The 27,251-nt window shown below is 60.4% G+C and overlaps 2 protein-coding genes across 2 annotated transcripts; one reads left to right on the top strand and one right to left on the bottom strand.

The window, feature by feature from the left end:
- Positions 1-363: 363 nt before the first annotated feature.
- USP43 (ubiquitin specific peptidase 43) lies at positions 364-7,171 on the top strand (the record flags this gene model as incomplete). The annotated part of the gene is made up of 15 exons (XM_079544289.1): positions 364-840; positions 1,125-1,333; positions 1,978-2,019; positions 2,284-2,376; positions 2,556-2,691; positions 3,135-3,258; positions 3,822-3,882; positions 3,958-4,063; positions 4,450-4,547; positions 4,627-4,704; positions 4,778-4,904; positions 5,010-5,328; positions 5,745-5,903; positions 6,371-6,508; positions 6,591-7,171. 15 exons carry the CDS (start codon positions 364-366, stop codon positions 7,169-7,171), a joined length of 2,748 nt encoding a protein of 915 aa, XP_079400415.1.
- A 1,751-nt stretch (positions 7,172-8,922) lies between these two features.
- Positions 8,923-22,216, bottom strand: ARHGAP44 (Rho GTPase activating protein 44; the record flags this gene model as incomplete). Its single annotated transcript, XM_079544131.1, has 22 exons — positions 8,923-9,065; positions 11,699-12,082; positions 12,171-12,286; positions 12,559-12,936; positions 13,835-14,056; positions 14,326-14,343; positions 14,787-14,967; positions 15,892-15,983; positions 16,237-16,350; positions 16,432-16,512; positions 16,902-16,983; positions 17,535-17,646; positions 17,757-17,884; positions 18,326-18,407; positions 18,515-18,583; positions 19,438-19,555; positions 20,292-20,368; positions 20,968-21,079; positions 21,161-21,237; positions 21,334-21,438; positions 21,910-21,949; positions 22,125-22,216. The coding sequence occupies 22 exons, from the start codon at positions 22,214-22,216 to the stop codon at positions 8,923-8,925; spliced, it is 2,823 nt and encodes a 940-aa protein (XP_079400257.1).
- Positions 22,217-27,251: the final 5,035 nt, after the last annotated feature.

Below are 27,251 nucleotides of genomic sequence, written 5' to 3'. Positions count from 1 at the left end.
GACGCCCGCCCCTCCCGCTGCCCTCGCTTTCCCTCCGCGCTTCCCTCCCATCCACGCCCACAGCGGCGGGGATCACGCAGGTACGGCCCTCCCCGCACGGACTGATCGATGGGCTGAGGCCGATTGAGGTCCAACAGAAGCCCCACGCTCCTCCCCCTCCTCCTCCTCCTTCTCCTCCTCGCCGCTTTCCCCGTCCCTTCCCCGGGTCCAGCCCGACCGGGGGAGGAGCCGCCCGCGTTCTCAAAACCGCCGGTCCCGCACCGGCGGGGGGCACCCAGCGGGCACCCGGCGGCCGCCCGGAGCCATGCGCGGCGCTACGCGCGGCGCTGCGGTGCCGGATCGGGGCGGGGGCCGCCCGGGGCCATGAGCGCGGCGTGGGGCGGCCCCGGGCGGCGGCGGCGCGGGGTCGGGGGGCGGCGGCGGACGCTGCGGGGGTTGGGGGGGCTGGGAGGGCTGGCGGGGCGGCTGCTGCGAGCCTGGGCGCGGCTGGCGGGGGGACGGGGGGATCGGGGCGCCCGGCGGCGGCGGCCGCAGCCCGAGGACGACGAGGGCGGCTTCGAGAGCGCGGGGAGAAGGGAGACGGCGCGGGGCGGCGGGGCCGGGGCGGCGGGGAGCGGGGGGCGACCGCCCGGCGCGCAGGGGCTGCGGAACCACGGCAACACGTGCTTCATGAACGCCGTGGTGCAGTGCCTCAGCAACACCGCCCCGCTCGCCGAGTTCCTGGCGCTCGGACGCTACCGAGCCCGCGGGGCCCGCGCCGAGGTCACGCACCGCCTGGCGGCTCTGGTCCGCGCCCTCTGGAGCCTGGAATACACCCCGCGGCTCTCCGCCGAGTTCCAGGTACGGCCGCTCCGGGCTCCGAGTTAACCCGGGTGGGGTCGGAGCGCTCCCCGGGCAGTTCCACGGCAGGGCGGGCGGCGGTGGCATCGCGTGTGCGGGATCCTCCCGGGGAGAGCCGCGCGTTGTACCGGGTTGGGAGAGCTGGGGGATCTTTCGCTAATCCCGAGGGCGAATCTGTGCTCCGTGGAGGGGGAAACTGAGGCACAGGGCGGTGCGTTCGGTGGCGATGCGGCTCCGATACCCGCTCGCAGCACCCCGTCCCGCTGCTTTGCTGCGCCCCGCAGAGCATCGTGGCCAAACACGGCGCGCAGTTCCGCGGTAACGCGCAGCACGACGCCCTCGAGTTCCTGCTGTGGCTGCTGGACCGCATGCACGAGGACCTGGGCAGCGCCTCGCCCGCACCGGGACATCGCGCTGCCCACCAGGTGGGTGTCCCCGGGGGAGGGGGCAGGGCATCCCGGTCCTTCCCTGCTGAGCTGGGGCAGCCCCCGCGGCACCCCGCCCAGCTGGGCAGATGAAAGAGAATCTCTTCTCCGTCCAGTCCGTGTCCTGGGAGGACGGATCTGCGTGCGGAGGGCTGCAGGTTGGATCTGCTGGGGGCACTCCAGGAGGAGGAGCCCTTGGGGGATGCGGGGAAGTTTGGGGTCTTGCAGGGTGCACAGGCACTGAGCACATTGAGTTCCCTCCCCCGACCCCCTCTGAGACAGCAGATGGGCCCTGGCCCCCAGCAGACTGCGAGGAGGTGTCAGGCTCAGCGGGACCCAGAGCCAGCAGATGGCACCAGGAGAATCATTGTCCCTTCCAAATATTTTCAGGCTTGTTCACTGTAACACTGAAAAACTCCTGCCCACAAAACCAGGCTGGTCCTTCTCTGACAGCACCTCCTGGTATTCCCCATCCCAGTGCTGGTGTGTGTTGGGTACCTTTGCCCCAAGTGCACCCATTTCACAGGATAGTAGACTGAACACAGTGGGACTGGGTGTATTCCCCATGCCATGCAGCCCGTGGGGAGCCCTCAGGCACTGGAGCCCACAGCAGTGCCTGAGGATGGTGGGGATCATGAGGGCCATGCTGGTGTAGGGCTCATCCCGTTTGTTCTGTGTCCCCACAGCGCAGTGTGGAGCAGAGTGGTGCCAGTGGGGAGAGCTTCGTACAGAGCCACTTCCAGGCACAGTACAGGTGAGCTGTGGGCAGGATGCGGCCCTGTGGTGTTGGGAGGGGGGCTGAGCTGCGCCCAGCATTGCTGTGGGTGACACAGTACCGAGCCACGTCCCTGCATGGCTGTGCAGCAGGGCTCACAGTGAGCAGCTGCTGGCTGTGCCTCGTGCCGTGCGCGCGCTGTGGGATGTGGCTGTGCCTTGTGGCCACCCAGCCCCCAGGGATGCATCCCCGTGCCCCACATGGGTACTCAGAGCTGTGCCATCGGCCTGCCCATGCGTGCAGATCCTCCCTGACGTGCCCGCACTGCCGGAAGCAGAGCAATACCTTCGACCCATTCCTGTGCATCTCGCTGCCCATCCCTGTGCGCCAGACCAGGTGAGCGCTTGGTGAGGGGACGGCCAGCACCACTTGGGGCATCCGGCTCCAAAAAGGGTCATTTGTGCCATATGGGGAGAACTCAGAGCGCAGGAGGTGGCGGTGTCCAGCAAGGAGGGATGCATGCTGGCACCACCGCACCTGGGGCACACATGACATCCCCACCATGATGTCCCCAGGGCACTGAATGTGACGCTGGTGCTGCAGCGCGAGGGCGGGCGCTCGCTGCGCGTGGGGCTGGCAGTGCCGCTGCTGGGCACGGCTGCAGAGCTGCGTGAGATGGTGGCACGGGAGGGGGATGTGCCCCCACAGCAGGTAATGGGGAGGCACTCAGAGCCCGTGTGCTGTGCTGTGCCTGGTGCTGAGCCTTGTTGGGCCTTGTACAATGCCACGTGCCATGCTGGGCCATGTTGTGTGCCTTGTACCGCGCTGTGTGCTACGCTGTGCGCCGTGTCGTGTACCTGCACCGTGTGCCATCTGCTGTGCTGTGCCTTGCCTCGTGCCACGCTGTGCCATGTGCTGCGTGCCATGTTCTGTGCCATCTGCTCCACCATGTGCTGCGCCATATGCGCCATGTGCTGCGCCATGTGCCATGAGCTGTGCCACAGCTGTCATGTGCTGTGTACTGTGCCCTGTGCCGTGCCGTGCACCACGTGCTGTGCCATGTGCCACGCGGTGTACTGCACCATGTGCTGTGTGCCATGTATTTGCACTGTGTGCCTTGTGCCACATCCAGAGCCATGTGCCACATGCCACAGGTGATCCTGGCCGAGGTGTCCCCGCAGGGCTTCCTGCGCTCACTGGATGACGCTGAGGAGCTGAGCACAGCCGGGCAAGAGGCACCCCTGTATGCCCTGCAGGCTCCCCCAGAGGCCCCTGCAGGTACTGGGCACTGTGTGGGGCTGGTGGCATTGGTGGCGTCCTACTGGTGACTGCTGGGAGCCCTGTCCCCATGCCGTTGGTGGGAGGCAGGTGTGCTGCGCTGGGATTGGTGGGAGGAAGGTGTCTGCCCCACTGGGATTGGTGGGAGGCTCCAGCCCCGTTGCTGTGATTGGTTGGAGGCAGGTGTGCTGTGCTGTGATTGGTGGCATCTGTGCCCTCTCTCCCAATGACGGGTGGGAGCTGTGCCCCGTCTGCTGTGATTGGTGGGAGGGAGGTGTGTTTTGTCGCGATTGGATGGAGGCAGATGCATGCTCTGCTGCAATTGGTGGCACCTTTCTCCTCCTCTGCTGTGATTGGTAGGAGCCTTTTCCCTCACGCCACGATTGGTGGGAGGCAGGTGTCTGTCTTGCCGTGATTGGTGGGAACCTCACCCCTCGCGCTGCGATTGGCGGAGCCGTTGGCGGGAATTTTCCCACGCCCTTCGTGTCACCCCGGTGTCCCCATCCCTCCCCCCAGGGGGTTCCCACGGGCATGGCCGCACCGCGCTCACCCTCTGCCCGCAGGCGCCCGCCCTGTGCTGCTGCTGCTGTGCCACGTGGCGGGCACCGGTCCGCACCGCGCCAGGTACCGCCCTGCCCTGCCCCGCACACGGCCCCCCTGCGTGTCCCCATGCCCCCAACCACATCCCCACGTCCCCAGGTTCGGATCACCGCTGGTGCTGTGGGCGGAGCGTGGTGCTTCTTGGGCACAGCTGCAGCGCGACGTGCTGGCCCCGCTGCGCGGCATGATGAGGAGCGCCGTGCAGGTGGGTGTCCCCATGGGTTGTCCTTGCGGGGGGCCGTGGTGACCCCACCAGTGGCCATGGTGTCCCTGTGAGCGGCGTCCCTGTTGCCCTGGTTGGCCATAGTCACTGGATGTGGCTGCAGTGTCACCCATCCCTGCCACATGGGTGCCATCGCCACCAAGGTATCCGCAGGGCTGACGGGAGCCCGCAGTGAATCACACACTGCAGCCCCGTCCCTGTCCCTCTGGGTGTCCCCACCATGGGTACAAGAGCAGAACTGAGGTCACATGGGGATACTGAAGTGTGGGATAGTGCTCCGGCCCTGCTGGCACTAGCATCCCAGAGTGAGGGCGCTCCCCCTGAGGGACCTGAGGGTCCTTATGTCCCCTCACTGTGCTGTCCTGCAGGGCACGGCGCCGCTGTTCCGCATCCACGTGGCCAGGGAGCCCAGTGCCTACCTGTCCCCACAGGACCCACACCCGCTGTGCCACGCGGCCATTGACAGGTGAGGGGGGGTCACACCACAGCCCTACAGGGATGGGGAGGCCGCACTCCACACCTCCCTTTCCCTTTGGGGCGCTCAGGGCGCTGCAGCAGAGCCCCGCTGGCGGACCTCCCCATGTCGCGCTGACAGTGGACTGGGACATTGGCACCAAGGAGCGGTGAGTGCAGCGCTGGGGGGGGACCACAGCCCCGTGCTCCATCCCTGACCCCCCCTCACCTCCCACCCTGCAGGCTTTTCGGCAGCGTGCAGCAGGAGGTGGTGCAGGATGCAGACAGCGTGCGGCTGCAGCAGGTAGCACACCAGCAGCACAGCTGCACTTTGGATGAGTGCTTCCAGCTCTACACCAAGGAGGAGCAGGTGGGTGCACCCAAAAAAGCCTCAAACGCCCTGTGGTGCTGGGCAGGGAGAGGAGGGGGAGGGACAAGGCACTCCTTTTGGGATGCTCACAGTATGTGCCTCCAGCTGGCACCGGATGACGCATGGCGCTGCCCGCACTGCCGGGTCCTGCAGCAGGGCACAGTGCAGCTCCGCCTCTGGACGCTGCCCGACATCCTCATCATCCACCTGAAGCGCTTCCGCCAGGTTGCCCAGCGCCGCCACAAGCTGAGCACGCTGGTGCGCTTCCCCTTGCGTGGGTTGGACATGGCCCCACACCTGGCCCCGGGGGGGGGAAGATGGCAGAACTCCCTGCGCCCAACTCGGAGCTGCCCCCCGGATGCTCTGTATGACCTTTATGCCGTCTGCAATCACCATGGCAGCATGCAGGGCGGGCACTACACCGGTGAGCGAGGGGTGCTGTGGGGCGGCAGGCATGGCACAGCCATGGGGGGTGGGGCTAGGGGTGCTGTATGGGGGTGTGCAGTGAGATAAGGTGTAGGAGTGGGGGTCGCTGAAAGGAGAGTGCCATGGGCACGGCTTGGGGCCAGGGTTGCGCTGCGTGACAGCAGTCAATGGGGGAAGGATGTGGGGCTGGGGTGCATGGTGAGGACATGGGGTGTGGGGTCACAGGGTGCTGCAGGGGAATAGTGGGATAAAAATGTGTTGTGTGAGGGGTGCAGTGGGGAAGAGCATGGGGCCGGGGGCATTGCAAGGGGTGTGCGGTGCGTCAGAGCAGCGTGATGGGCTCCATCTCTGCTGTGGGGAGGGGAGACCCGAGGGGCCCTGCTCCCTGCTCCCCCTCCCTCACCCCTGCCCCAGCGTACTGCTGCAACTCCCTGGACGGGCGCTGGTACAGCTACGATGACAGCACGGTGGAGGGGGTGCGGGAGGACGAGGTGAGCACCCGCAGCGCCTACATCCTCTTCTACCAGCGCCGCAACGCCATCCCTGCCTGGTCGGCCAGCAGTGCTGCCAGAGGTGAGCAGTGTCACCCCCCCCCATCACCACCTTGGCAGCACCCGCAGAGCAGGCACACTGTGCGTGCAGAGCACAGCCAAATGCACGTGCACACACAGCACGATGCGCCTGCACGCAGCACTGCTGGATGCACACTCGTGCACTCAAGATGTGTGCGTGCTCTCACAGCACAGTTGCATGCAGCTACATGCGTGCACCTGGACACCTGTGCGTTGCCATCCATGAGCAGTGCAGCAGGCAGGCACATATTTGCATATAGCAGGGCTCCATGCACACACATGCTGGTGTGCATCAGCGTGCACAGCATTGTGCAGATACCGCACACATCCGCATGCTTCTGTGCACACCCCTTGCATGCCTGCATATGCACACTGCTCACTGCAGCTCCTGCATTGCTGCACCCCCCAGCAGCCCCCAGCCCCACTCCCTGGCACTGTGCCCCCCCATGCAGCTCCCATTCCCCACAGGCAGCAGCAGCTCGGCCCCATTGAACCACTGGGCAGCCCGGCTAGGGGGCACCAAGCAGCACAGCGCAGGATCCCAGCCTGCAGCTCCCCGCCCATCCCCACCCTGCAGCCCGGACCTTGGCACCACACAGGAGCAAGGTGAGCCCCCCCCCCCGGCCCTGAACTCCGCAGCAGCCACGGTGCAACCACCCCCTACTTCCCTCATGCTCTCTCCTTGCAGGTGGCTTCGAAGCCCGGCCGCCGGTGCGGGTGGTGCAGAGCCGCAGCCTCAGCGTCAAGCTGCCACCCCCCGCCCGCTGCAGGGCCCCCCCCAGGGCTGTGCCCCTGCGGTGGTCCTTCGCCTCGCGTCCGCGGGTGGCCCCCGGGCAGCTGCTGCCATACATCCCCAAGGGGCCGGTAGGTGGGGGCAGCCCCCGTGTGGAGCAGAAGGCCGTGCTGGGCGATGCTGCAGGCAGCACACAGAGCACGGAGCCCCTCCGCTGCACCCCAATACCACGCCGGGCCCACAGCGCCGGCCCCACTGGGATCTCGTGCCCCAAAAGCCCCCTGTGGAGTGGTGAGCAGGAGACAGGCCCCCCCCGGGTGGGGCAGGAGGGCACCCCTCGGGCACAGCACGACCCCCACAGCCCTGACGGGCCCATCCGGCGCTCACAGAGCTCAGCCTGCCTCCCCCCACGGCCCCCTCACCCCATGCGGCGCTCAGCATCGCTGGGCCGGGGAGCGGGGGGCACTGCGGGGATACGGGGCAGGGAGCGCACGGCAACCCTGCGGCACGGGGCCGTGCCTGAGTCCAGCTTCTGAGGAAGGGAGGGGATGGTTGTGGGGCTGAGCTGGCAGTGGGTGGCACCCAAAGCATTGTGCTGTGGGGTCGGGGCATCTCTACGCTGTGGGCATCCCACACCTGGGTACCCAGAGCCTGGAGCATTGCACAGCTGCATGTATGGTTCTAGGAGCATCCAGCACCAAGAGCGTTGTGCAGGGGGGGGATCTGCAAACAAAGCATCCTTGTGCTGGGAGCATCCTGCACCTGGGTACCCAGCACTGGGAGTATCGTGCCATGGGCCGTATGCAGTCAGGGCATTCCTGCATCATCAGCATCCTGGGGCTGGGTGCACGGTGCTGGGGGCATCCAGCGATGGGAGCATTGAGCTCTGGGCTATCTGGAAGCAGGGCATCCCTGCGCCAGCAGCATCCTGCATCAGGGTATCCATCACCACCTGTGCTGGGATCATCATGCAATGGAGTGCCCAAAATCAGGGCGTGCCTGCACTATGAGCATCCTGCAGCTGGGTACCAGCCCTGGGCACATCCCACTCAGGGATCCCTTCGCACCCGGCTGTGCTGTGCTGAGTGTCTGCACCCTTGGCCCTGTGCCTTTCAGCCCACGCCTTACTGGGAGCAAGCAGGGGGTCTGCAGGGCCGAGGGGCTGTTGGGAGAGAGAGTATTTATTCTATACAGAGAGTTCTATGCAGAGATGCTGTTTGTTTTCTACAAGCTACTGGTGCTGAGGGTTGGGCTGCGGGGCTGCTTGCACACTCAGGGCTATGCAGTGCGTGGTTCTCCCGCAGCCATTTCTATTAAAGACATGAAAGGAGCGCGCTGTGTGCCGCGTCCACCTGGGGGACGGCGCTGGGGGTTTCTTGGTGCTTTCTAGTGACTTTTCTGGGACCTTCCAGTGTGGTTGCTTTGAGGTTTGGGGGTGGCTGTGAGCCGAGCAGCCCCTGTGCTGCTTCAGTTTCCCTCTGTGGGTGATGCATTTGAAGCTGGAGGGGCACATTCTGTCCCCAAACCCGCACAGCCCCCCTCGTGGAGCGGCCCCTTCCCAAGCGCGTGCAGAGCCGCGGGAGGCGTTGAATGAAGGCAGGCTGGGGGCTGAGTTCCACAGCGATGTGCACGTTTATTCCAGCTGCTCCTGCCCCCCACACCCGTCCCCGTGCTGTGGGTGACGGTCAGATCGCGGCGGTGCAGAAGCAGTGGGGCCGGGGGGTCGGGGCAGTGCAGCACAGGGGGGCGGAGCGGGGCCACGAAGCGTTCCCATGGACATAGTCCGTTTGTACACCAAGATCGGATGGAATGGCTCAAAATAAAACAAATATATATATATATATTTCTATATATACAAATATATAATATATATATATCTATGCCCACCAGATATATATATATATGTCATCTCTCTGAAAAGGATAAAAGGTGACTTTGTCTTTGCATGCACAACCAAAGCCTCTGCTCCACGCCACCAACCCACGACGACAGCAAACAGGGGACGAGGCCGTGCCCCACACCCGCCTTATTGCTATGGGGCCATCCTCATATCCCAGCCACGGGGGTACGGAGCGGGGAGACGAGACCCCGGGCTGCTGCCCCACGTCGGAAGGGAATGGGGCTCCGGTGCCTCTCCAGCCCCGCTGCCACCACGAGGACGTGCCGGGGGGGGACATAGGCACCGAGTCACAAGGCAAAGTCTGGATAAGGCGAACCGAACCCCACTACGGAGCGGCAGCACCCGGTGCGGGGCTGGGGGCCGCAAGGATGGGCGGAGGGGACGCCGTCATAGGGCCGTGCTCTCCGAGTCCTCCTCCTCCTCTGCAGGGCCCTTCAGCTGCACTCTCTGCGCGGCGTCCAGCGGGTCCCGGCGCAGCGTGGCCTCCGCGCCCCCCAGGTGAATGGACGGCAGCTCGAAGTGCAGCAGACCTGCGGCAGGCACAGACAGCGGCGTGAGGGGCTGCCGAACGCGGCGAGGGGGGCAGGTACCGTTGTGTGCCGTGATGGGTGCTGCGTGCTCAGCACTGTGGCCGGAGGGGAAGCGTGGGGCTTTTGTCCCCACCTGTGTGTCCCCACACCTGGCAGCACGTTGCTGGCCTTTGCTGAGCCTGGAGAAAGCCGCCCCAAGGACAACTGCTGCTCCTGCCTGGCTCCACCAGTAGCTGCTGGCTTCAAGGCAATGCCTGCACGCAGTGCTGGGATGCAATGCCTGAGTGTGCCAATATGGGAATGCAGTGCCGGGGAAGCACTGGGTGCAATGCTGGAGTGTAATGCTGGGGTTACACCAGTGCCTGGCTGCACCAATGCAAGATGGTTGCACCAATGCAAGAAATGCTGGGGTGCAATGCCGGGGTTGCATCAGTGCTTGGATGCAATGCTGGTGTGCAGTGCCTGGCTGCACCAGTGCGGCACTGCACCAGTGCCTGGATGCAACACTGGGGTGTAATGCTGGGGTTACATCCCAGGGGTCTCTGCCTGGATGCAGTGCAGCGCCTGGGTGCACTGACGTGTGGATAGAAAGCCGGGGTGCAATGCTGAGATGGCACCCATGCTTGGATGTACTGCCATGGGGTGAGCTGCTAGAGCACCATGCCAGAATGCACCCTTGCCTGTGTGCAGTGCTGAGATGCAGTGCTGGGGCAGCACTCATGCGTGAGTGTGCTGATGGTTGGACACAATGTCTGGGTGCACCCACAGCTGGGCACAATGGGGACAACAGCAGGGACACACCAGTGCTGGGCTGTGATGCCCACCAAGCCCAACCCGTCTCCACACAGCTCCCCTGTTCAGTCTGCCCTCACAGGCAGGGCTGCACGCAGAGGACACCACCGCCATCCCAGCTGCCAGCTGTGTGACCGGGACAGCGTCCCCAAAGCATCCCCACTGCCAAAGCGTCCCCATGGGCAAGGCATCACTGTGTGATGCTGAAGCTGCACGTGGGGGCTCGCTCTTGGGGACAGCACTGCTTAGGAGATGGGGACGCTCATGCTGACCCCGGTGCTGCCCCCCACACTTGGCTCTGCAGCACAGACAGCACAGGGGGCACAAAACCCAGCGCCACCAGGTTGGCACACAGTGGTTGTGGCATCAGAGCTGTCCTGGGGACCTTGCCAACCTCCTAGACACTGCCACCTTCCTGGGGACACTGTCACCTTTGTGGAGGCATTGCCACCTGCCTATGGGACATTGGCATCTTTCTGGGAACACTGCCATGTTCCCAGGGACACGGCCACCTTTTGTGAGGACACTGCCTTCTTGTCTGGGAACACTGCCACCTTCCCAGCGATGTCACAACCTTCCTGAGGACAATGCCACCTTCCCAAAGATGCTGTTACCTTTCCAGAGACATTACCACCTTCCTGAGGACAATGCCTGGACCTTCCAGGGCACAATTTCCTGGGCACACTTTCCTGGGCACACTGCCACCTTTATTGGGGCAGTGCCACCTTCCTGAGCACACTGCAACCTTCCCAGGGATCTTGTCACCTTCCCAAGGACACTGTCATCTTACCAGGAACCCTGCTGTCCTCCTAAGGACACATTGCCATCTTATTGGGCACACTGCCATCTTTCCAGGGGACCATGCTACCTTCTTGAGGACCGACCTTGTCATTGTCCCATGTGCACTGCCACCTTCCCCAGGACACTGCCACCTCTCTGAGCTCACTGCCACCTTCACAGGGACCTTATGACCTTCTCAGAAACTTCACCACCTTCCCAAGGTCACAGTCACCATCCTGGACACACTGTCATCTTCCTCAAGGATGCTGCCACTTTTCCAAGCTCACTGCTGCCTCCCTGGGCACACTGTTGGGCACAGTGTCACCTTCCCAGGGACCCTGCCACCTTTCCAATGTCACCGTCACCTTCCCAAAGATGCTGCCATCTTCCTCAAGTTGCTGTCACCTTCCTGGGTATATTGCCATCTTCCTGGGCATACTGTCACCTTCCTAGGGGCCTTGCCAACTTCCAAAGACATCGACACTGTCCAAGGATGCTGCCATCTTCCCAAGGTCACCGTCACTTTCTTGTGCACATTGTGACCTTCCCAAGGTCACTGTTACCTTCCTGGGCACGTTGCTTCCTTCCCAAGGACCTTGTGACCTTCCCAAGGTGGCTGTCACCTTTCTACGCACACAGTCACCATCCCAGGGACCCTGACACCTTCCCAAGGATGCCACCACCTTTCTGAGTACATTTCCAACTTCCCAGGAACCTTGTGACCATGCCAGGGACTTTGCCACCTTCCCAAGATCACTGCCCCACTCTCGATGACTGTCCCTTTCCCAAGGTGACCATCACCTTCCTCGACACATTGCCACCTTCCCAAGGACTCTGCCACCTTTCCAAGGTGACCATCACCGTCCTGGGCACATCATCACTTTCCCACGGATGCTGCCATCTTCCCAGCCACGCTGTCACCAAACCCCAGGGCGCAAACAGCCATCCTGCAGACTGGGCAGTGCCGCAGGGTCCCCACGGTGTCCCTGGGCAGCGGCCGTGCCCAAGAGCGCTCTGAGCTCCCGGCACAGCCCGGCTGCGTCCCGCGGCGGCTGGGTTACCTGTGGGCACGCTCTCCCCGGGGGCCACGGCGTCGAGCAGGGGGGGCTCCGTGGGCTGGGGGCTAGAGCCGGACGCGCTGGCCGTGGGGGGCTGCGGCGGCGGCAGCGAGGGCCTCTGCCTCGGCTTGGGGACGGGTCGAGATTTGGTTACAGAGCTGCCCAGGGGAGGAAGAGGAGGAGGAGGAGGAGACGGGGAAGGTGCGGCGGCTGGGGACAGCTGACCTGAGGCCAGGCAGTAGCCTTGCGGGTAAGCGAGTCCATAGGGCGCGGGGGTGCCTGGCGGGGTTGGGGACAAGCTGCCGGGGGACGGCTGGCCCGCCGGCGGCTCCGATGTGCCCCCTGAGGAGGGCGCCTTGGGTGGGATGGGCGCCAGCTTCTTGGAGGCTGCGGGAGAGACAGACAGACAGGAGGATGGAGAGACGGATGGACAGCGGTCAGGGGACTGGGGGGTGGCACACAGCCGGGTACCCACCTTTGCGTGGGGCGCGCGGGCTCTGCTCGGCGGGGGATGGTGGCGTGGCCATGGGCTGCTGCCCCCCACCCTTCTGTGCTGTGGAGATGGGGGATGGCTCCTTGGGCTTCAGTGTGCTGTGGGGACAAGGGATGGCAGTGAGAAGGTTTGCTCCCAAAGCCCTGCACCCAAAGCCCAGCACCGGCAGCATCCTTGTGCAAAGCACGCAGCTGGCGTGCCATGGGGCCACGGTGCTCAAGTGCACCCACTGAGCTGCTGTGCTTTAATTGCAATTTAAAGCAATTTCTTAGCACAAAGGCCATGCTGCAGCCAAGCCAACTCATGTCCAGCAGCCATCTCCCTGGAGACAGCAGGGATAAGGGACAGCCATGGTGGCAGGGGTAGTTACCTGGCCAGGTCGGCTCCCGCAGGCATGCGGCCGCCCCCGGGGGGAGAGGGCAGCATGTGGGACCGGGGGCTGGGGAGGAGCAGCGGGGCAGAGATGGGGAGCGGGCAGTGCCATGGGGCAAGAGAGCGTGGTGTGGGGACCAGCAGGGAGCAAGGCTTGGGGCGAGGGTGGGGGGTGAGTGGACGGGGGGAGCAGGAGGAAGAAGAGGAGGAGCGGGAGGGAGGAAGGCTCTGGCTGCAACCTGGCCAGAGGCGCAGTGCAGGTTGTGTCCAGGGCAGGGGACAGGGATGGGGACCAGGGGCCGGGGGCCCCCGCTTGTCCTCAGGGCAGGGGAGGCTGTAGCAGCAATCCGGCCAGGCGGGCGGCACACCACGCGTGCTGCAAAATGTCCAAAAAGATCACAGAACAGCAAAACGATAGAACAACAAAATAAAAAGAGACGTGAGCAGAAGCATCAGCAGGAGGGGGAAGTGAGAGCAGCAGCAAGGCAGCAACACCAGGGGAGCAGGAACGGCCCCAGCAGGGCTCATGGGGCTGCTCAGAGGGGAGGCCAACATCAAAACAGGGGGAGCCTGGGGGACAGCCCCTTCCCCACAGCTGCAGAGCCCTTTGGACTGGGAGCTCCATCGCTGGGATGGAGCCCTTGGCATGTCCCCCTGGTCTGCAGGTGCCACCAGCAGCCCGGCACAGGGATGGAGGAGGAATGGGGTGAAGGCAGCAGCACCAGGATGGGTCAGCATGTTACAGGGGATGAGAGCAACGCAGAAGCAGATTGGCACAAAGGGCACTGAAGCGAGGCAGCAGCGGCACAGTGGAGGCAACCTGATGGGCATCCCCACTACAGGGAGAGGCTGTGGGGTACCCAGGGTGGGACTGCTCTAAGCATTGCCCTGTACCAGAACACAGCTCTTGGGTCCCTAACAAAACCCATGGGTGCTTGGCCAGCACTCTGCCATGCCACACAGCAGTCCTGCAGGGTGGCAGGAGAGGAAGGCTCTCCATTTTGGGGCAGGATGGCACAAGATAGGTGCTTTCTTCCATTTTGACCTACATGAACCACAGGAGGACATGGATTTTGGGTAAAGAAAGAACTCAGGGAACACTAGGCTCCTTTAGGATTTTGCTCTGATCACTGCAAGCCCAGCAGCTTACAGCTCAACACTGTGAGTGCAAGAGCCCCGTGGGGAAACCCAGCTCAGCTTGGTCCCAAGGGGGACACCAGAGGGACACCACGGGGACAAGCGTGCCGCAGACACATAGGGACACAGGTCCATACCTTGCCCGCTCGGCTGCGGGCGGGAAGCCAAAGCTGGTGGCAGGAGATGAGGGGCTGGCTGACACATCAGGAGCCTGCTCAGGGATGGGTGAGTGCGGCGTGGCGGGCAGCTCGGCGGGCGGTGCAGGTGGCTGCGTGGCCGGGGGGGTGGCAGGTGTCTTGCGTGCTCCTGAGGTGCCTCTACGTGCCACCCACGAGGTGTCCATCACCCTGACACCCATGCTGGGGACAGAGATGGAGCCTCAGCATCCGCACGGCAAGACGGGACCGCGCTAAGGCACCGCCGGTGTCCCAGCCCAATGCAGCTCCCATTGAGCCCCTGCAAATGTTTCTTCCACTGAGAAGCTGCTGGAAATAAATCCCCATGGCAACAGGGTGGGATGGCTTTGCAGGACGGGCTGGTGACACCAGCCATATCACCCTTTGCCTTGGTACCAGGGCACCAGCATCCTCCCAGCACCCGCCCGGAACTGTTGTAGAGAACACCGTACCTTTGGATTTTCCTAAGGCTGCATGGACAGAAACAGATGGTTATTAGTGGTAAATAACCTAAAACCAGACATGAGGAGCTTGGAAAAGGAGCTAAGAAGACATGGGGCTCGGAGTGTGGGCACGGGTAGGACGTGGTAGGAGGAACATATGATGAAGATGGGGAAGCCTCGGTGCAGGTTTCAGAACTGGGTCCATAGCACAAGAAGGGCACAGGAGGTGACACAGGGGCCAGCCTGCTCCCACCCCCAGCAGGTTTGGGGCTGCGACAAGCCCAGGTCTCATCCAAGCATCCTTAGATCTTATCCAAGTGCTCCCATATCTCATCTCAGCATCCCTGGGGGAAGAGTGCATTCCCAGCACGGGCTGCAGGGTCCTCCCATTGGAACCACCCATCTTGCAAGCGAATCCAACCCTGGGGAGCAATGCCAGCTCCCCGTCCCCAGCCCCAAACAGGCCCTACCCATCCTTCTTGTAAAACTCCAGCATCATGTTATCCGTGGCCACGCTGAGCGGCCGCCGCGCCTGGTCGTGCTGCTTGCGGTCAGCATGGTCCATGTCCGGGGAGGGCATGGAGCTGTAGTTGGCATTGTGGTTCACGTGCATGGGGCTGCCATAATTGCCAGTGACATTGAATTCAATGTCTGCGTGGAAAATGAGAGATGGACATCAGCCCGCTTGTCCCCAGCAATGGTGCTGGGTGCAGCAAGGATGCAGGGTGGAGGTGCTCCTGGCACTATGTAAACCACAAGGTTGCCCACAACGGAGCCATGGAGTAGCTGGGTGCATCCCACTGCTCGCATAAATCACGTTGGTCCTCTCACCCACCCTAGACACATGAAGCTCATCCAATGCTATCCCACCCCATTCCATCCCACTGCATCCCATCCACCTCATTCCATCTCACTGTATCCTATCCACCCCATTCCATTCCATTCCATCCCATCCCATTCCATTCCATTCCATCCCATTCCATTCCATTCCATTCCATTCCATTCCATTCCATTCCATCCCATCCCATCCCACCTCATCCCATCCATCCCATCCCATCCCACCTCATCCCATCCCATCCTATCCCATTCCATCCATCCCATCCCATCCCATCCCATCCCATCCCATCCCATCCCATCCCATCCCATCCCATCCCATCCCATCTCATCCCACCTCATCCCATCCATTCCATTCCATTCCATTCCATTCCATTCCATTCCATTCCATTCCATTCCATTCCATTCCATCCCACCTCATCCATTCCATTCCATTCCATTCCATTCCATTCCATCCCATCCCATCCCATCCCATCCCATCCCACCTCATCCCATCCATCCCATCCCATCCCATCCCATTCCATCCCATTCCATCCCATTCCATTCCATTCCATTCCATTCCATTCCATTCCATTCCATTCCATTCCATTCCATTCCATCCCACCTCATCCCATCCCATCCCATCCCATCCCATCCCATCCCATCCCACCCCATCCCATCCCATCCCATCCCATCCCATCCCATCCCATCCCATCTCACTGCATCCCATCACATCCCAAAGCAGCATGGGGCCCAGCCCACCTCCAGGAAAGAACCAGTCGGCGTGCTGGATGAGCGGCTCAATGATGCCCACAATCTGCAGGGAGACGGTCGTCATCATCTCCGTGATATTCCTGCAACACAGCAGGCAGCAGCTCGATGGCTTGCCATCTCACCATGCCCCAACCCCGCTCCCTGCTGAGATCTGCAGCCCCTCATCCCTTGGCTCTACCACCTTCTGCTCTGCAGCACCTCCTGGAGTGCAGGAGCTGCTCCCACATTGTAGGAACAAACCTTCTGGCCCCACACCCATGGCCCAGAGCTACAGCTTCACCCCCATCACCCCTTTGCACCCTTGTATCACGCAAGCCCATGGCCATACGCTACCCTTCTGCCTGTGGCCACAGAAGGTTGGGACCCAGCACGATGGCCACGTTGCTCGGCGTCATTTTGTTCATGTCCTGGTACTCAGTCAACTTGGCCAGGAATTTGATCAGGTACCTGGAGGGGTGAGCGCAGGCACGGTGAGGTGGGACGTGCCCTCTGCAGCCCCAGCACAGCCCTTCACCACCCCACACTCACCTGATGTTGTTGTAGTTGGCCTTGGGCAGCTTCTCGCATGCATTCCATAGGGCCTGCAGCCTCTTCTCCTGCTCTGGGATGCTATGGGAGGGGAGGAGCTGTGTGTCCCCAAGTCCCCGAAACACCAACCCACTATGTTTCGTGTCAGGGCACTCATTCCTTTACCCAGCCACTGTATAGACGATCATCTACATATATATCTACACCAAGGCCACCCTTGCTGCTTAGGCATGGCATGCCCAAGGAACATCACTAAGAGCCCCTGGACACTAACGTTGGCCACTGGGTCAGAAAAAAGTCAAGGAAATTGCCCAGATGGATGCACAGGAGTGCCTGCAGACTCTGCACATGGGCTAAAAGCCCTTGTTCTCAGCACCCTCGCCCCAGGGGGAATTGCCATGGGTCAAAAATCTGCTTGTTAGGACCCTCCTGAAATTCAGTCCCAAGACCACTTCCCGTTCTGGACTCACTTGGAGGCCTGGATCCACTCCTCGTACAGCTCGAATGTCATCAGTGGCTCTGGCAGCTCGCGCAGGTAGGACTTGAGTGCTCCTGCAGCACATTAGGTTTCATGGAGGCTCCTTGAAACCCAGCACCCTCTGAATTTTCACCCCACCTCTCCCCTCGTAGCTTCCCCCTCTCACTTGTACCTCCCCCAGCCCGTCTCCTTTTTGCCAGGCACATGCCCAGCACTGTCTTGTGCTGTGGGCACCCCATGCCCTCCAGCTCAGCACAGCCCCATGAAGGCCCTCGGTGCCTTCCCTGATAGGAACCAGAGCCCACATTTTGCAGCGCAGCAGGGAAGGGAAAAGCTCATTTGCATTTAAACCAAACTACGGCTTAACACAGCGCAGCAGGATGGGCTCTGCATGGAGGGAGCATCCTGCACCACCACAGAAGCAGCAGAGATAAGACTGTAAAATCCATGCATGTCCATCCTGCAGAGTGTCTCCTGCTCAGCACAGCCACATGGGGAGGGAAACTGGGGTCACTTGAGGCACATGCACCCAGTGAGATTTGGGCTTGAAAGCAGCCCCTGGGTGCAGAGCAGCACCCTTTGGGGACTGAGGCACCCCCCCAGCCAACAGCCCCACAGTCCCCACCTGCAATGGCATGCGGGTCAGCCGAGTACTCCTGCACGTCCACCACGCAGCAGTCCAGGGCAGCCTTCAGCTTCTTCAGCTTGGAGGCAGAGGGAGCCACACGGAACAGGCCCTTGGCACAGCACACGGGACAGCGTCGGCGCCGGGGGAAAACCCCCAGATCTCCCCTGGCCACTCATCCCCCTGCACGGGATGCAGCCAGGCCGTCCCCACGGCACCCACCTCCTCCTGCATGCCGCACTCCAGCAGCATGGTGACACAGGCCTCCACTGGGAAGGCGATCTCGCGCCCGCTGACAGCCAGGTGCTCCTCCAGTGGCTTCCCAAAGGACGGCTTCTCCATCCACGCTTCTGTGAGGGCACAGGGCTGACAGGTCGCACCCTGCGTCCTCCTCACCCTCGCCCTGGGCTCCAGCTCAGGTGTTCAGCAAGTACTGAAGTGTTGTTGCAACACCACAACCCTGAGTTTTCAGCCCAGCCAATTCAAAAGTGTCTTGTAAAGGTGAAATCCATGCAAAATGAAATCACATTTCCTGATCCTAATGCATAGGATCGAGAGGGAAGAACACAAAGGTCACTCCCTACCCAGACCTGGGTGGCTGCAGGGGCGACAGTGAGGTGACCCCATGGGATGGGGACATTCCCCCAGCTCAGGGACAAGGGGGATCACGGCTGCATCATGCCACACTGCGGGCTGATGCCTCAGCCTCCTTGCAAAGCCACCCTGCAAGGCGAGGTGATGGGCTCTGCACCCCCAGCTCACCATTTGCCTTGAGCCCTGCATGCACTCACCCTGCTGGGCCTTGATCTGAGGCAGCACGTTCTGCAAAAGTGCCAGTGACTTCCTGTGGTACTCAGCTTGCACCTCGATCAGCTGCGGAGAGATGGCACAGACTGCACCCAATGTCACTGCCACGGCAAGGGCACGGGGTAGGGCAGCTGCAGAGCACAGCGGGATGGGGGAACCAGCACAGTGCTCACCGTTTGGAAGTAGTTTGCATAGTCTATTTCTTTGGCCACGAAACTGTACATGTCAGCCGAGAGCTGGTCCTGTGGGAACACGGAGGCAGGAGCTCACACCAAGCACCAGGATGGCCATCGCTGCCCGTGGGTGACAACGTGAGCACTGACCCCAGGCTCCCTCCCTGCATCCGCAGCGCAGAGCTGTGCCCAGATGCCACACAACCAGCAGCATCACTTGACTTTGCCTTGTGCTGCACTTCATCCTCCTATACTTTGGTGTTTGCAAAGACCCCTGCCCTCATGCCTTCTCAATACACTGTGCAGCTCCTTCATTGAACTACAGAACATCCTGAGTTGGAAGGGACCCACAAGGATCAAGCCCAGCTCCTGGCTCCACGCAGGAACACAATCAGCATGGGGATGGAGCAGATTTCTGAGGCCACTACAGTACTGGCCGTGTTCCTGTTAGGGGCAATCTGTCCCCAACAGAGCTCAGTGTAAGCAGTGAGGAGCTCCCTGACCCCTGGGGATGCTTTCAGACTGCTGAAGTCCATGGGATGCAGGTGACAGAGGAACCACAGCTGGCAAGCATCACCCAGATCTGGGATGGCACCTACTTTTGAGGGTGGCACATGCTGTGCACAAACACCCTACAGTGTCCAGTGAGCGCAGGAAGAGGGTCAGGGCTGTGACAGGGCTGCTCTGGACAGGGGACCAGCAAGGGGAGGGGTTTCTGGTGGTCAATGGGTTCAGCAGAGGCAGTGGGGTGATTCACTGCAGGCTTCCCACTGGGCTGCAAACGGGATGCTACAGCCCTGTCTGCATGTGGAGCAGGTTTCCCCAAAGCACAGTGCCCAAAGTGCCCCCAGCACTGCACCCTTCCCCCCCACACTTCTGTCACAACCCGGGCTGACCCCATCCCAAGCCCTGGCCAGCAGTACCCTGCAAATCTCCACTCTGTTCGCTGCCTCCTCCATCTCCTCCCTGAGAGCATCGGCTTTGGCACCCGACGGCTGCAGGTTGCTCGACAGCCCCGAGGACTTTGCAGACTGCTGCCACCTGTAGGCACAGGGCCGTGTCAGTGGGACACAGGGGACACACAGAGCTTGAGGGCAGCCTCAGGACCCTCTGCCAGACCACAGTGGTCCCCAGGGCTGAGCACCATGGTGAGGGTCTCAGCCTGTGCTGAATGCATGCGATAATCCCAGACACAAATATCTCCAGCTTCAATTCAGCAATCATTTCCAGAAGGAGCCTCAGGCAGGTGGGATGAGAAAGGGAAGTAATGGGGCAGCAAAGGGGCACTGATGCCCCTGCCCTGCAGACAACCCTGCACTTGTCTCCTTGTGCAGGAATGGGCGAACTCAGCAGTTTTCCAGGTGTTTGCAAACTGCCTCAGGAACAGCCCCATCTGCAGCCCCCAGGCCCCACCACAGCATCACCCAGAACATGGGGTGACACCAGAGGACATCCCACAGCCCCAGCAGAGCTCTGCCACCCCAGCACTGCTCTACAGCAGTAGACGCAACCGACTCTGTGCCTCCATGCAACAATTCAGCCAGACAGAGAGAAGAGTTAAAAATAAAGACTTGGGCCAGAAAAAAACATCTCCTCTGCAGCGTGCATGGAAGGAGAAGAGCAGAAATATTGGCTCATTGCAGAGCTTGACTTCAAGGCACACAGAAGCACAGCTGTGATCTCCCAAGGCTGCTGGCCCTTGGCCAGGGCAGCACTGGAGAAGCCCCCACACAAGGAATGATGCTGGCCCTGCAGCCAGCTCAGCCACGGTTCCCACCTCGTCCTCGAGGAGTCCATGTCCAGCACCAGCTTCGCTAAGTGCTTCCTCTGCTTCTGGATATTTGGGATTTCCACCTGCAGCAACACACGGGTGGAGGAGGAGAAAAAAAACCGTGGAATCACTGCAGCATTAGAAAGGCAGTGCAACCAACCCCTCCTCTGTGGTGTACAAAGCCCCTTGATCCCAACACACGTGCAAAAACCCCATCCCTAAAAGAAGCATCCTTTGGTCAGTGGGGCCTCCTGTGCCAGGAAGGCCAGCTGAAGGCAGAAAAAGGCTGCCAGCATGTGCCAGCACAGCAGCAAGTCTTGTCATGCACCAACAGTGAGTGCCAAGGGCTTTGCAACGCTCGAAAGCCCCAGAGCTCAGCCTGGCCCTGCTCGCCTCTCCCGGTGTCAGCTCCATAAAGTTGAGGGAAGATGAAATCAGAATGGAGCCCATGGCATTTCACAAGACATAAAAGAGGGGGGGGGGAAAGAGCATTTGGCAAAATTAAAAAGAAAAAAAACCCAGAGAGTTGGCATCAGGAGGAAAAAAAATCTCCGAACAACAACCTTGCTTGGAAACGTGTTTCAGCAATACAAGCGCACACGCCTCTGCCTTCAGGAAAGCAGAAAAGAGCAGCACAAGGAGGACAGGAGAGCCCACAGCGGGGACAGCCAGCCATGCCCACCTCAGCCAGCACGAAGAGCGGCTCGATGACGTCCCTCTCCACCTGCAGCTCGAATTGGATGAGCTCCTGCGCCAGCTTGTCCTCCGCCTCCCCGCACAGCCGCAGCATCTTCCTGCAAGGCACGCACGGCTGGGGCAGGGGTGGGCTGGGGACAGCAGTGACACGGGGACACGGCGACGCCAGCACCTCTTACCCCAGCAGGGAGTCATCGCCCAGCACGGCCGAGCCCTCCGTCAGGCACTGCGCCAGCGTCGTCAGCGGCAGCTTCTTCTGCAAAGGGAGCGCGGTGCCGTCAGACCCTGCGCACCGCAGGCAGCCCGCGCCTCGGGCACGGCACAGACATGAGCACCCGTCTGCAGAGCTCACCGAGCGCTTGTCGGCATCCACGCCCTGCTGGCCTTGCAGGCACGCCGTCAGCTTCTTGTGGGTGCTGTGGGACACCTGCTTCACCAGCTCCAGACGCTTCTCCACCTGTGGGCACAGAGGTGGCCGTCACCGCCCTGTCCCGTCCTGTGGGGCTCTTCCAACCAAAGGGAGTTTGGCTGAGGGCTTCTCTCCCCAGGAGGACTTTGCTTGATCCAAACTGGTGGACCTCCCCACACCTGGGGCTGAGAGCTGCCCGGTTTGCCACGGCCTTGGCTGAGCTGGGAAGTTGATCCCAAAGCTCAGTGAGATGAGTCACTGAGGATCAGCAAACACGATCTGCCCAAGAACAAAGCCGGGAGCATCGAGGTGGGGGGGTGGAGGGGGAACAAGCAGTGAAGCAGAAAGCACAACATCTGGAGGATCATCTGGGAGAACAACCAACCCACACAGTGCCACTGTACCCCAGCATCTCCCTCCCCAGGTGTGACCCCCCCCCAAGGACAGCCATGGCCAAGAACTGCACCCAAAGCCGATACAGCCACGTCCCACACCCAGAGCCAGGCAGCAGCACTTCACCTGCAGGAGATCTTCACTCAGCACCTCTGTCTTCTCAGCCCTGCAGGAAAAGGTTGAAAATTAGAGGTTGGTGATGGGACTGTGTGAAGTCCTGAGGGGAGGGGACTGTCCCCCTCTGCTCCAGATGGGGCAGTGTGCCCAGCCCCGGTGCAGTGCTGAGCTCCCCTGGGGATGGGGCTGTTTTTGCTGCAGAGAGGCAGATGTGCACAACTTACCCGCAGACCCAGCAGCCCCTGCATGCACTGATGCTGCACTGCTGGGTGATAAGGGAACAGTTACACCATGGCACGGTGTAATGTGCGTTCATAACCTGAGGGGCTTTTTTACAGCTTTGGTAAATCATTACTTCTTTAAAAACCAATCTGTGCCACGATGCGCTTGGATAGAGTGTGGAACTGAGCTAAAATGCAAAGGTCAGTTATGCTCTCCATGTTCAGCACTGGTTAACATGAGGCTGCAGCACAGCCACATCCTCTGACCTCCGTCCTAACAGCACCCAAACTGTCCCAGCTCTCCTTGCCTTCCAATATCTGAGACTGTTTTCTCAGCAGTGAGAGACCGAGCTGCAGAGGTGAAGCACTGAAAAGGTGGAAACAGAGAGCAAGAATGAGGAAATGAAGAATGTGAAAGTGGAAGTGAATCATAGAATGATAGAATCATAGAATGGCCTGGGTTGAAAAGGAGCACAATGCTCATCCAGTTCCAACCCCCTGCTGTGTGCAGGTCGCCAACCAGCAGCCCAGGCTGCCCAGAGCCACATCCAGCCTGGCCTTGAATGCCTGCAGGGATGGGGCATCCACAGCCTCCTTGGGCAACCTGTTCCAGTGCAGTGAAGAATAAAGGAAAAAAAGCTGAAAGGCTGTGGCAGCAGCACAGCTCCCAGCAGGGCAGGGATGTCTGTGAGGTCGTTGGTGAGCACGCGGAGTTCAAAGCCTTTCTGGAAATGTGAATTAACGGTGCTAAATCTGGCTTGCATACGAAACTTGTCACAGTGTCCAATTTAAGGCAGTTTATTTGAAGGAGGCACAGAGAGCCCATCTGGTTCCATTAAAAAATTGGATTTAGATGCACGCATTGCGATCTCCTGTATTTGGAAAGCAATGGATCAGCTCTTCAGCTGTTGGGGGTACGGCCCCATGGGTCCGGATGCTCCTCTGGGACTCCCAAGCCCTTTCAGGGAGCTGTCACTCTGCCTTCCAGAATGAAATCCCTTTGGTCATCCATGCCTTGCATTATTTAAGCACCTTCAAGGCACTGTGCAAACACCTGTGCCCAGGTGTGGAGATGGATGAAGGCAGCCGTGTAGAAAAGCAAAGATTTTTATGCCCAGCCATAAGGGCAGGTGAGAAATGAGCCATTGGGGAAGGCGGTCACTTTGGATCCCTTGCATTTAAAAAACAAAACAAAACAAAAGCAAGAGCTGCTCAGATTTTACTCATTTCCTGCAGATCTCCTTCAGTTCTTTTGGGCAGAGATGGAAACTGTACAAAATTATCCCGAATATGAGAGAAAGCAGCAAAAACCCAAAGGCAACAGAGGGCAAACCCACGCACAGCACCCACACGGTGCTCCCCACCCCAGGCACCAGGAGCAGAACACATTCAGCATCGTGTACCTGCTGTACAGAAGCAGATAGAGCAGATGTGGTGCTCTATTCTACTTCCATGGAGAGGAAGGAGAGAGCAGAGAGACATGAGAGCATCGTGCACATTCACCCATTCACAGCTCTGGGAGCAAAGCATGGCTGCCACCTCCTCAGTGCCCCATGCCCACTTCAGCCCCAGGTGCACTGAGCAATTTGCTCCTCACTCACGTCCATGCAAACAGCCATCACCATTCAGAAAATGCTCCAAAAAAAGCAACACTTTTTATGTGCTTTCTCCTTTTCTGGACAGCATAACGGTGGGTTTGCACTTTGCCTGGGGCTGTCCAGCTCCAGCAGATCTCTCCCAGCCGTCACAAAATGCCATGTGCTAGGCTGTAATGCATGTGCAGGAAGCAGAAAACAACACTGCACATGGGCTAACAAAATCTGGCCTTGTTCTGCTTTCAAGCACTTGCAGCACAAGAAAACCTCCATGCCCGTAACACCCGGCCCAGCACCCACACCCTGCCTGACCGCAGGGCTCTGCGTGGGTTGGGAGCCCACCAGCAAACAGCCTGGCTGTGCAGAAGGGGGAGAAAAGAAGGCTGAGAGTCCTTTTCCCGCTCCTCTGTCTGAAGGTTCCTGTTTCTGTTCCAGAACACTGAGAAAAACCCAGAATCGATTCATCTCATCCCTGTTTGCTCCCACCGGCAGCGCTCCAGAATGTGGAGATGACACCCAGGGGTGTGAGAACCAAGCAGCATCTCCAAACGCACATCAGCCCGGAACGAGCCGTTCCAGATTGCTTTTTCACACGTAAAGACTATAAGGAAAAAAATAAATCACATCATCTTACTCCACTGACATCAGATTGTATTGCAGCTCTGAGCCGGAAAAATCCCATTCTACCCGTGATGTTTCCAGCACCTCAGCCTATAATGAACACGGATTTGGAAGGGCTGCTGTGCCTCCTTCCTGCTGCGTGCTGGCTTTACTGTCCCCCACGGGTGCCTCCAATAACGCTGCCCTACAAAAACTTGCTCACATCCAAAGGAACCCATTGGGAAAGCAGGCTGGCAGCAGCGTTGCTTCTTGCAGATGAACCCCGTGCCCCAGGAATGCCCCCAGCCCCCCCAGCGCCCAGACTACGCACTGTGCTGGGCAGGGGGGATTAGCAGCTCTGTGCACTCTCCCATCTTTCCGCCAGGCACAGAGCACGCTCCTCCCCTTCCCCTCCGCACTCCCACCCCAGATCTGTTTTTCTCAGCACAAATCCAGGCAATTCTCAGCCTCGGTCACCATGCAGACTCTTGGGTCGCTGCGAGCATCTGGGAGAAAGGGGACAATTAGTACATGGAGCTGGAAGCAAACGAGCGGGGGATGCAGCTACAATTTGCTTGGCGTTGGCTTCTGTGAAAACTAATTGTTGCCACCGGAAATCAACACCTATCGAGCAAATTAATTTGATTTAGTGATAAACACGACATAATCTCCCAAGACAAAATTGCGCACTGAGCCAGGAGCTGCAGCGAGCCGTCTGATTCCCTGGAGCATCTCATCCCAGCGCCAGCAGGCAGAATCCAGGCTTCCACATCACAACATGCTCCCAAACCGGGGTGAGATGTCTTCCCCGGGGCTGAGCCCTGCTGCTGTGGCACTGGGAGGGGTGGAGGAGCGCTCCAGATCCTGCCACGATGCCCCCATGTATGGGCATCACTATACAGCTATGCTTCACCACAGAGTGAGCTCTGGGGATGAACCAACCAACCAACACAAGAAGCACAGCCTCGTATTTTGGCCATTTCAAACCCCATTCAGCATTTTGCTGCAATATTCTCCCCAAATGGGAAAACCATCCCCCAGAGTCCATGCAGCTGGGATACGGGTCTGTCAGCCGCGGGGGCTGCATTGCATCCCACGGACAGCCTGCAGTGCCAAGGACGGGTTCCCAAGGACAGGAAGGAGGGCAGGGTTGAGCAGCTCCACACCTGCCTCCAGCAGCTCCACCTGCAGCCCTGGGTGCCGGCACCCCTGGGTGAGGTTTTGCCACGCACGGTTCAGCGTGCAGCTCGGGTAACCCAGGGCACTGCTTGACTCTGCTGATGGGGAATGAGTCAGAAGGAGGCTTTAATTAAGGCGCAGCCCTGCGTGCAGAGCTGCTGCCAGGACCACGCAGAACCAGGGCCAGACCCTGCGTGCATCTCCTACCCCCACCCCAGCACACGGATTTGGTAAATCCCTGCAGGTTCGGGGAGCCGGGAGGAGCGACGGTGATTTATGTGCAATTTGGGGACAAAACATTCAGACTGCTCCATTAATATTTCATTGCTCCATTCGCCAGCGCTGTCGGCTGAGGAGGATAAAAATACCCGGCTGGCTGCCTGCGTCCTCTGCCACCACATCTCTGCTCCCCGAGCCCAGTGAGCCCAGGGTCTGCCTGGGGTGGGCAGTGGGATGAGGGGCTGCAGGTTGACAGTAAGCTGCACCCCACAACACACAGCATGCCGAGCCCTGCTGCAAACCCCATCGGAAAATCCTTGGTGATGCAGCTCGTCCTCACTCCCTCCATCCTTCCTTCTTGCAAGGCTGCATGCAGAAAAAAGCCTCTCTATTTAAAGCCTGTAGCTTGAAGCGTAGGCATCCCGATGCTTGAGGAAAAGGCTCTGCCCAGGAACAGAGCTTGCTGCCCCCCAACGCCATTCCAAAACAACCCCAATGAGGACACGTCCCCCCGCTTCCCTCCCTCCACGACTGCATTCCCAGCTGCCTGCTGTGCCTTCAGGCACCCAGGAGTGTCACTTTGCATGAGGCTGCTGCTGCCCGTTTCCTTCCTGACAGAGAGAAATCGGCACTCAGACAGTTCTGGAAAACTGGCGGGTGCTGCGTGTGCAGGAGCAGCATCACAGCCACTCCCCATGGCCTTGGCAGCCCCACACATGGAATGGGGAAGCACAGGAATAAAGCAGGAACACTCAGCGAGCATCACAGCCACTCACTGATCTCTCTTCCCTCTTTTCACCCCACGGAGATATGTATTACATCCCCTACAGACCAGCCACATCCAGGCTGGGTGATGCTCCAGGCTGGGCACCGAGTTCGTCCCAGGGATGAGCACCTCTGGTTCTCCACCTCCTTTAAGCAAAACCAGGATTCTCACAGCCCTGTGTGTTTGTTTTTATAAGAGGGCTGGGAAAAGGGCTGTGAGGGGCAGCAGGGACAGAGCCAGCCTTGAGACCAGGAAGGTGCAGTGGAGCAGGAGGGGAGGCAGCAGAGGACAACGGGAGAGGATGGCGGAGTGGGACAGTGCTGTGCCAAGTGGCCATTTCCTTCCTCACTTCTGCCCTCTCTCCTTGCCCTTCCCCTTTTTCTCTCGTGGTAAACAAAAGGAGTAAACGGCGCAGCGCAGCCTTTGGCCCCCATCCAAAGCTCGAGGTGCTGAGGAAAGGGCAGCTGTGTGGGGAAGGGGCAGTGCTGCTCCTCTGGGTGCTGCTGCTTCCTGGAATGGGGAGCCAAAGGGGCTTCCCCGAGTTACAGCACTGTTCAAAACATGATTTTAATACAGGTGCACGGCTCAGGTGCTGGCTAGGTAAAGTAATAACGGGGACAAGTGTGGGAGTGGCAGGACGGATCGGACCATTAGCTGCAAGCCTAGCACAAGCCATGGCAGCGATGTCCTTAAAGAGGGGCACAGCACCCAGCTGCCTCCCAGGCACACCCCATGGCAGGAGCACGGGGCTGGGGATGGCAGCTTTTATCC

The sequence above is a fragment of the Tetrao urogallus genome (genome assembly GCF_951394365.1).
Source record: "Tetrao urogallus genome assembly, chromosome: 18".
NCBI lineage: Eukaryota > Metazoa > Chordata > Aves > Galliformes > Phasianidae > Tetrao > Tetrao urogallus.
Note: the sequence above shows the minus strand (reverse complement) of the source record. Positions and strands in the feature narration are given on the sequence as shown.